The sequence below is a fragment of the Somniosus microcephalus genome, chromosome 4 (genome assembly GCF_052327205.1).
Source record: "Somniosus microcephalus isolate GS21.2 chromosome 4, FLI_Smic_1.0, whole genome shotgun sequence".
Classification (NCBI taxonomy): domain Eukaryota; kingdom Metazoa; phylum Chordata; class Chondrichthyes; order Squaliformes; family Somniosidae; genus Somniosus; species Somniosus microcephalus.
This window is the reverse complement of record NC_140990.1, coordinates 204,414,757-204,424,796: the sequence shown is the minus strand read 5'-3', so window position 1 is coordinate 204,424,796 and position 10,040 is coordinate 204,414,757. Positions and strand designations below refer to the sequence as shown.

General features: G+C 45.0%; 1 protein-coding gene across 1 annotated transcript; it reads right to left on the bottom strand.

Annotated features, from left to right (window-relative positions):
* Positions 1 to 566: 566 nt before the first annotated feature.
* Positions 567 to 8,786, bottom strand: LOC147120156 (gamma-crystallin S-2-like). The gene is made up of 3 exons (XM_085983827.1): positions 8,778 to 8,786; positions 7,051 to 7,297; positions 567 to 835 (listed from the first exon to the last, which is right to left on the bottom strand). Exons 1-3 carry the CDS (start codon positions 8,784 to 8,786, stop codon positions 567 to 569), a joined length of 525 nt encoding a protein of 174 aa, XP_085839953.1.
* Between the last annotated feature and the right edge of the window lie 1,254 nt (positions 8,787 to 10,040).

Below are 10,040 nucleotides of genomic sequence, written 5' to 3'. Positions count from 1 at the left end.
ACCCTTGACACCTTGCCACCATCCTCCGTTCCACATTTTGTCCCCCCAGCTCAGATTGTTCTACTAAACCGTTCAACTTCGCTACCCTCCTTCAAAAGCATTTCTTTAAACTTTGACAATGCCTTTGGTCACCTCCCCTAAATCTTTCCCCCCAGCCTAGCTTGATGTTGGTTTTTTACCTCTGTGAAATAATTTGGGATGTTTTATCACATTAAAGGTGCTGTATTAATGCAAATTGTTATTTGACTGTAAAAAAAATGATAGAGTGCCCCTAATCTACTGGCATATAATTTTAAACAGATCTAGAAATGTAACAAAGTAAAGTTAATTAGTGTTTTCTATTTGACTGTCACTTGTAGGAATTGTTTCTACAGAATCAGTAGCTATTAATTTAAATTGCATCCACTGAGTCAAATCACAATGGTAAAATATTGTGTGCTGGAAAAGCCCCCATATGGTTTTCATGAAAATTCAAAAAATGCATCAAGCTGATAGCTCAATAAAGGATATTTTATTTATGTTCAGCAAAACATTATCAAGAAAAAGTAATGTTTAACACCAACAATCTAGAAATCCCTCATACGCCTGAAAGATCCGATAGTTGAGTTGTAGCCACCCCAGTCACTGAATCTCTTGTATTCACCGGGTCTCATGAAGTACTGGCGGCCTCTGTAGTTGGGCTGTTCATAGAAGGTCCAGTAACCGTCCATCACATGGCTGGAGTGAATGTCACGGTAGCGGAAACGATCATAGACAGATGGACAGTCATCCATGAATTCCATCATCTGTCCTCCAAAGTCAGGCCTCTCGTAAATTTTCATTCTGTAGTTTCCACCTTGGTACTGTAATATAGAATCATAGAATCATAGAATAGGATAGTACAGAAGAAAGCTATTCAGCCTCTTGAGTCTGCGCCGGCTCTTTTGAAGAGCAATCCAGTTAGTTCCACTCCCCCGCTCTTTCCCCATATCCCTGCAATTTTTTCTCCTTCGCGTATTTATCCAATTCCCTTTTGAAGGCTACTATTGAATCTGTATCCACCACCCCGTCAGGCAGTGAATTCCAAATCCTAACCACTTGTTGCATAAAAAAGTTTTCCCTCATGTCAACTCTGGCTCTGTTTTACCAATCACCTTAAATCTGTGCCCTCTCGTTATCAACCCTTCAGCCATTGGAAATAGTTTCTCTTTATTTACTCTATCTAAACCCGTCATGATTTTGAACACCTCTATCAAATCTCCTCTTAGCCTTCTCTGCTCCAGGAGAACAACCCCAGCTTCTCCAGTCTATCCACATAACTGTAATCCCGCATCCCTGGAACCATTCTAGTAAATCTCTTCTGTACCCTCTCCAAAGCCTTCACGTCCTTCCTAAATTGCGCTGCCCAGAATTGGACGCAATACTCCATATGGGGCCAAACTAGTTTTTTATACAGGTTTAGCATAACTTCCTGGCTTTTGCCCTCTATGCCTCTATTTATAAAGCCCAGTATCCCATATGCTTTATTAACTGCTTTGTTAACCTGTCCTGCCACATTCAAAGATTTGTGCACAAACACCCCCAGGTCTCTCTGTTCTTGCATTCCTTTAATATTGTATGATTTAGTATGCATGGTCTCTCCTCATTCTTTCCACCAAAATGTATCACCTCACACTTTACTGCATTGAATTTCATCTGCCATGTGTCCGCCCATTCCACCAGCCTGACTATGTCATCTTGAAGTCTATTACTTTCTTCTTCACTGTTTACTACACTTCCAAGTTTCGTGTCATCTGCAATTTTTGAAATTGTGTCCTGAACCTCTAAGTCCAAGTCATTAATATATATCAAAAACAGCAGTGGTCCTAGTACTGAACCTTGGGGAACACCACTGTACACCTCCCTCCAGTCCAAAAAACAGCCATTCACCACAACTCTCTGTTTTCTATCCCTTAGCTAGTTTTGTATCCATACTGCTACTGCCCCTTTTATCACATGGGCTTCAATTTTGCGAACAATAAATAAATATGATCATATTTCTGATGAGACTGTAAGTCAAGGCAGCATTTGACCGAGTGTGGCATCAAGGAACCCTAGTAAAACTGAAGTCAATGGGAATTGGGGGGGGGAAATTTTCCACTGGCTGGAGTCATACCTAACACAAAGGAAGATGGTTGTGGTGGTTGAAGGTCAATCATCACAACCCCAGGACATTGCTGCAGGAGTTCCTCAGGGCAGTGTCCTAGGCCCAACCATCTTCAGCTGCTTCATCAATGACCTTCCCTCCAACATAAAGTCAGAAATGGGGATGTTCGCTGATGACTGCACAGTGTTCAATGCCATTCACAACTCCTCAGATAATGAAGCAGTCCATGCCCACATGCAACAAGACCTGGATGACGTTCAGGCTTGGGCTGATAAGTGGCAGATAACATTTGCACCACACAAGTGCCAGGCAATGACCATCTCCAACAAGCGAGAGTCTAACCACCGCCCTTTGACATTCAACATAGAAACATAGAAACATAGAAGATAGGAGCAGGAGTAGGCCATTCGGCCCCTCAAGCCTGCTCCGCCATTAAATGAGATCATGGCTGATCATCCAAATGCAGTACCCTGTCCCTGCCTTCTCCCCATATCCTTTGATGCCTTTAGCCTTAAGAAATATATCCAACTCCTTCTTGAATATATTTAATGAATTGGCCTCCACTGCCTTCTGTGGTAGAGAATTCCACAGGTTCACCACTCTCTGGGTGAAGAAATTCCTCCTCATCTCTGTCCTAAATGGCTTACCCCTTATCCTTAGACTGTGACCCCTGGTTCTGGACTCCCCAGCCATCGGGAACATCCTTCCTGCATCCAGTCTGTCCAGTCCTGCTAGAATTTTATAAGTTTCAATGAGATCCCCTCTCATTCTTCTAAACTCCAGCAAGGATAAGCCCAATCGAACCAATCTCTCCTCATATGTCATTCCTGCCATCCCAGGTATCAGTCTGGTGAATCTTCGCTGCACTCCCTCCATGGCAAGAGCATCCTTCCTCAGGTAAGGTGACCAAAACTGCACACAATACTCAAGGTGTGGTCTCACCAAGGCCCTGTGCAACTGCAGCAAAGACATCTTTGCTCTTGTACTCGAACTCTCTCGCTACGAAGGCCAACATACCATTTGCCTTCTTAACCGCCTGCTGCACCTGCATGCTTACCTTCAGCGACTGGTGCACAAGGACACCCAGGTCTCATTGCACTTCCCCTTCTCCCAATCTATTGCCATTCAGATAATAATCTGCCTTCCTGTTTTTGCCACCAAAGTGGATAACCTCACATTTATCCACATCGGGCCAGTAATTCCTGTCCCAACGCATGAGTACGGATGGGGTACTCACGCGTGGGCCCGGAGGAATTGTCGGTTTTCAGCATGCACAGCGCATGCGGGGAAAACCGGCATTTCCTCTCCACTGACCCAAGGGGTTAAGAGGCGGAACGCGTACGAGGTTTCAGGTAGCGCGTGCGCGCTGAACTTGCCTTTTTTTTGAAGAGTTGCCCGTGGGGAAAAGACTCCGGTTTTTACACGTGGAAAAAGCAGCCGTAAGTATTTACTTTTAATAGGTAAGTGGTCTATTAAGTAAAATTAGAAAATTTTTCCACAGATTCTTTTTTTTTGAAGACTTTACAGTAAGGTAAGTCTATTTTTAGCCCCGATTTTTTTATATAATAATTTTTTTCAAAATTTAATATTATTGTTTAAAATAGTTTTTTACAGTTATTTATAGTTTATTTAAGTAGTGCAATGTTTTTGTTAATTTTCTTTCAAGTTTAAGTAGTGATTTGGGGCCAGGAGTTTTCATGAGTTTGACAGTTCTTACTATCAAACTCATGAATGAACTTTTGCAACCTCCCATTGGTTGCCCAGTGCTCACGTGATCCCAGCTGGCTCATCGCACTAAGTACGCCGCTGGGTCACGCACGCACACCGCGGCAGGACCTGAAGCGGGCCAGTGACAGGAAATGCAATGCAGTCCAGGATTGAAATGTCAGCGCGCCGGGTAAGTGCACATCGGGGGCTTGCACGCGCGGCAAGCCCCCGATCCTAATTTCTGGCCCATTATACTGCATCTGCCATGCTTCTGCCCAATCACCCAACCTGTCCAAATCATACTGGAGTTTCTCGGCATCCTCATCACAGCACACGCGCCCACCCAGCTTTGTGTCATCTGCAAACTTGGAGATAGTACATCTAGTTCCCTCGTCTAGATCATTTATATATATTGTGAATAGCTGGGGTCCTAGGACTGATCCCTGCGGTACCCCACTAGTTACTGCCTGCCACTCGGAAAAAGAGCCGTATATTTCAACTCTTTGCTTCCTGTCTGCCAACCAGTTCTTTATCCAATTCATTACCTTGCCCCCAATCCCATGTGCCTTAACTTTACACGCTAATCTCTTATGTGGGACCTTATCGAAAGCCTTCTGAAAGTCCAAATACACCACATCCACTGGTTCTCCCTTATCTATTCTACCAGTTACATCCTCAAAAAATTCCAGTAGATTAGTCAAGCACAATTTACCTTTTGTAAATCCATGTTGACTTTACCAACGGCATTACCATCAACAAATCCCCCACCATCAACATCCTGGGGATCACCATTGACCAGAAACTTAACATGACCAGCCACATAAATACTGTGGCCACAAGGGCAGGTCAGAGGCTAGGTATTCTGCGGCAAGTGTCTCACCTCCTGACTCCCCAAAGCCTTTCCACTATCTACAAGGCACAAGTAAGGAGTGTGATGGAATACTCTCCACTTGCCTTGTAAGAATTCGCAATAATTTACAGTTCTGAAGATTAATTTTTTTGATTAAGGAATCCCTGGGCGTTGTGCTTTTAAATTTCCAGGGATAAAAATGGCTGTCATACCACATGGCCGAAGACAAAAGGGCTTGGAATGCAGCTTTCTGTGTCTGGAAGTAAGGTTCAATGGAGACAAAACGTTACCACAGGACAATGCTTTGTTTACAAAGCAATTGAATGCTATTAGCATTTGTTTGTATATTGAGTGGATACATCTAAACTGCAGAAGAGACCTTTGTATCTTGAATGGGATCCGTTTAAGAACTGAATGGGTCTAAATCACCTAGCATTCTGGACAATAGAGCAGTTGTATTTCCCTTTTGTTTCAGCCCAGGGAGCTCCGGAAGACACATTAACCCAGTCCAACCACTCCGAGTTAGCCAATCACAGCTTTCTCTTGTGTATTGGACACTTTGGGCAGGGAATTTTGCACACAGCCCTTGCAGGGCAGAACGGCAGGACCTCACCAGGTATAAAAGATAGCTGCTGAGAAGCTATTGCTTTTTTTGCTTCGCTGGACCACAGGTGAGCAGGGTGTTCTGGCTCCTCAACAAGACAACCTAGCAAGGAGTTTGGGGTGGTGATTTAAGGGAATTGCTAAGATTGTTTAAATAACATTGTAGTCATTGTATCCCTCATTTTTGCCATCTGTACCCCCTTGTTATACACTTTTACTGCATCTACTGTGTTCGTGTGGTATAGTTTATCATTTGATTGTAGTTTATTTAGGTAATAAAACTTGATTTTTCTCTCATCCAAACCACTTGTCCATTTTAATATCATTAATTATAAGTTCCTCCACTCAGAACTGAAGGAGGGGTAGCGATTCAAAACCGCTGTTTGTAAATTGGTTTAGAGTGCAGCAGCAAAAGGCTGCTGACCAGGTGAATTACCGTAAACCAGGTAAAAGGTTGGAATTGGTCAGAGCTCAGAGGCAAAGGCTGCTGGCCAGGTAAATTACCATAGCACCAGTTAAAAGAAGCCCCCCCTTACAGCCTGGATGAGTGCAGCTCCAACAACACTCAAGAAGCTTGACACCATCCAGGACAAAGCAGCCCATTTGATTGGCACCCCATCCACCACCTTAAACATTCACTTCCTCCACCACCGGCGTACCATGACTGCAGTGTGTGCCATCTACAAGATGCGCTGCTGCAACTCGTCAAGTATTCTTCGGCAGCACCTCCCAAACCCGCGACCTCTTCCACCTAGAAGGACAAGGGCAGCAGGTGCATGGGAACACCACCACCTCCAAGTTCCCCTCCAAGTCACACACCTTCATGACTTAGAAGTATATCGCCAATCCTTCATCGTCGCTGGGTCAAAATCCTGGAACTCCCTAGCACTGTGGGAGTACCTTCACCACACGGACTGCAGCGGTTCAAGTAGGTGGCTCACCACCACCTTCTCAAGAGCAATTAGGGATGGCCAATAAATGCTGACCTTGCCAGCGATGCCCAGATCCCATAAAACAAATTTTAAAAAAGTATACTGACTAATATAAAAACAGATCACTTGGAAGGAATCACAAGGCCATAGCAGAATTAGCAGGGTGTAGGGAACTTTGCTTAGAGGAAGTTATTCATCCTCAAAGCAAAGTGCAGATAACTGAGGAACAGATATATTGAAACTATATCAGTGAGTGGGATCTTTGTGATTCCCTTGCAGTGATATTTTTACATGTAATGAGGCAAAGCTTCAACAAACCAGTTCTGTGGTGGCATCAGTTGTCTCCATATTTTCATCCTGGCACTAGCTGTCCTACTCCAACAGGTTAGTGAACTTCAACCCACAAGCATCCAGTAGAGTTGCTACCATATTTAACATTTTTATCTTTTCTCTAGCACTGACATTATGGAGGGACTTTGGAGAAGAGCTAGCCCATTGAATTGAACAATTGCACTGTCATTTTCATCCCGCCATGATGTGGAGACCAATAGCAGGAACAGAGCAAGCTATTGGAGTAATTATGGTGTGTAGCAAGTATATAACATCAGCACCACTGCAACCAACATCTACATTCAATGTGGGCTATTAGTTTTGTGTCTCAAGTATAGCACTGGCATTAAAACTTCTCTATATAGTTCCTTGGATGAAGGAGATGTCAAGTCTAATAAAGCGTGGCATATAATACTTAAATAAAGAGTGGAAACAACAAAACAAAGAAAAGTAAATCACAACAGCAACAAATTTATAGCTGGTATTGACCACAAATTCGTAACTTACGGGTGGGTAGGTGCGACATGACCTGATGTTATCATTGAATCCCATCCAGCGCTGGTAGTCAGGATATTCTCCCTTGTTCAGAACATACTGGTATCCCATGTAATTGGGTCTCTCATACAGCACCCACCAGTCACTATCAACACGGATGGAGTTACAGCGGCTGAAGTAAGAGTGCAGGTCAGCACAGTCAGTACTGCACTCGTAGTTCCGACCCTGGAAGTTCCTGTCCTCGTAAAAGGTGATCTGTGGGAACAGGTCAAATTATAGATCAATAACTTAACAAGTTGAGGTATTTTTTGCATTGTATAAAAATGAAAAATACAATGGCCTAGAAATTCAGTTGCTTGCGCCAGCTGGTAGCGCCTTAGGAGGAGGAGATGTTGGGCGATAGGCGGCTAGCGGCCGGGCGCAGCGCGATCTGCGCCTCTCCCCAACTTCACTAGAGATTGAGCGTCGGCGCAAAGTCTTTGCGCGCGCTCAGCTGCGCGCGCAGATCCTGACGTCATTTCATCGTGCAACGCCCTTTGTGCGCCCCAAACCGGAACTTCAGTGGCGCCGCCCTTCTTTGCGCCTGGCGCCCCCAGCGACTGGTAGAGGGGAACGGTTCCCAGTCGCTGCGGGGTGCGGGGGGCGCTATTTAAAGGGGACTCCTCCTGCATTATAAGTGACAGCCATTTTGTGCCAATCCTTCTGTGTGAGAGACAAAGGCAGAGAGCTTTCTGCTTTGACTCAGCGCTTGCACAGGTACTTGTGGCTTCAGGCCAGAGCTTTGCACTTGGATTTCACTTTCAGTGCCATAGCCTTGAGTCGCCACATATACTGTAATGGGGGCTACAATGGGTGGAAACGTTGGCTTTCTGCATTGCATTCAAAGGGATCAGAGACGCCGTGAGAAAGTGCCAGTCATGGCCAGATGGAGAAGGGCCAACAGGTGTCGGCACAGGAGGCCTTACCCACCCAGGGTATACCGCCAGCAGTTCTCATATCTGAACATGTCTGAGGAGCAGTGTGTTCGGAGGCTGCGATTCAGAAGGGAGGTGGTCACTGAGATCTGCCACCTGCTTCGCAGAGATCTGCAGCCACAGCTGAGGAGCAGGACGTCTCTGTCGGTGACAGTGAAGGTGACGGTGGCTCTCAACTTCTATGCCACCGGCTCCTTCCAATCCGCTACTGGGGACATTGCCAACATCTCCCAGTTCGCGGTACATTGCTGCATCCGACAGGTGAACAATGCCCTTTTCAGAAGGAGACGTCAGTACATCTCCTTCCCCATGACCCTGGACAAGCAGCAAGAGCGTGCAAAGGGATTTGGAAGAATAGCGAGCTTCCCCATGGTCCAGGGCGTAGAACTGATGAACCAGCATTGGCCAGGCCTTGCTTCAGGGCTGCAGTGCGCAGGGCATGGCAGCCAGACAAGTCCACCCTGCCCCTTTAAGAGCTGACCGGCGCCAGAGTGTCTGCCGTCAATCAGCAACTCGCCGCACCTGCGCTGCGCCCGCCCTCGGGGGTATCGCCCCGGACCGCCGGCTTAGCGCCTAATGATAGTCGTGCATCGCCTGTTTTAGCGCAGCAGCAACCTCTTGGGGCGATGCAACTGAATATCGGCGAAGGTGGCGCGAACTTGCGCCGGGCGCAAACTTTAGCGACCGCCCGATTGTAGCACCCCGAACGTGGCTATACTGAATTTCTAGGCCAATGGGTGAAATGAAAGCGTGAACCTTACCTTTCCCATTTTGAGTTCACAGTTAGAGAGCCGCTCACTGAATGTGCCACTGCTCCCTAAAGCCTGGTATTTATATTCTGGACTGAAAGGTCAATGTAAAGAATGCTTTATTATTCTGATGACTCAGAACTGTGCATCAGCAAAAAAAACAATAGAGATGTCACATACGTTGCAAAAATAACACCAGTGCATGCATTTAAAGAGCAGTCATCGGATCTTTTCATTTTGCTTTTATGTCATTTTAATTATTCTGTCACAAAATAAACTCAAGGAAGGAGAGTTCATGATGATTCTCAGAGCTGGTGGTATGAAAGACACTCGAAATGTCGAATTTCCAACTCTGTTGAATTAGATGAAAATGTCATACCATTTAATTTGAGTTTATTGTTTCTTTGTTTAAAAATTAGACTTTTTCCTACATGTTTTACAAGAAAATAATTGTAGAGTAGGCATGGTTTTTGTATGAAATTGATGTCAGCAAAAGCAAAGTCTATGCAGATATCACAAGATTATTTATGGTGGGCTTTTTTCTGCCAAGCTCCTCAATTCTTTCCCACTTCTATAATACAAGAGTGTTTTATACGGGTGCTCAGTACTCTGGTTCTGAAATCATTCAGGGATATGGAGCAGGGTTATGCACTGGAGTTACGCAAACTCCACAGGTTTATTACCACTGTAACTGATGGAGGTCATAGGATACATCCACCCTTAAATGAGTGGATAAGTTAAAACAGATTGGGGACATTGAAAAAAAAAGGAAATAATTTTTCAGCCAGCCCTTCCACTGGGTGAGCTCACTGAAAGAGGTAGGAATCCCACCCAGAGCCCACTGATGATATTTAAATTACCTTGACCCTGGAAAATTGTCCAGGGTCAGGAGTGAGCTGTTGGGCAGGCTGAACCTCCACCCCACCAAAGTTGCGGCGGGATTCTACCAAAGTTGAAAATTGGGGCCACAACACACTTTAGAACAACGAATGGTATGGATGAGATAGAGAAGTTCGTAGCCTGTTTAGCTTGGACAGTGAGCACAGAACCTGAGGACACAATTACAAAATTCACAAGCATGAAGCAAGATTAGAGTTGAGGGAGAATTTCTTTCCCAAAATGTACTTAATCATGAATCAATCATAACCTTTAAAAATGAACTAGATCAACACTTGTCGAAAAAGGGAAGTTGAGGGTGATACAGATATTAGAAGATCTGCTGACTTGCATGGGGATTAGGACTAAAGTATCGAGGTCTCAGCTGAGGGCTAAGGC

Coding starts and splice junctions, on each gene's coding strand:
- LOC147120156 (XM_085983827.1), bottom strand. Junction 836..7,050: donor TCGCACCTACCCACCCGTAA/GTTACGAATTTG, acceptor TACAGTACCAAG/GTGGAAACTACAGAATGAAA.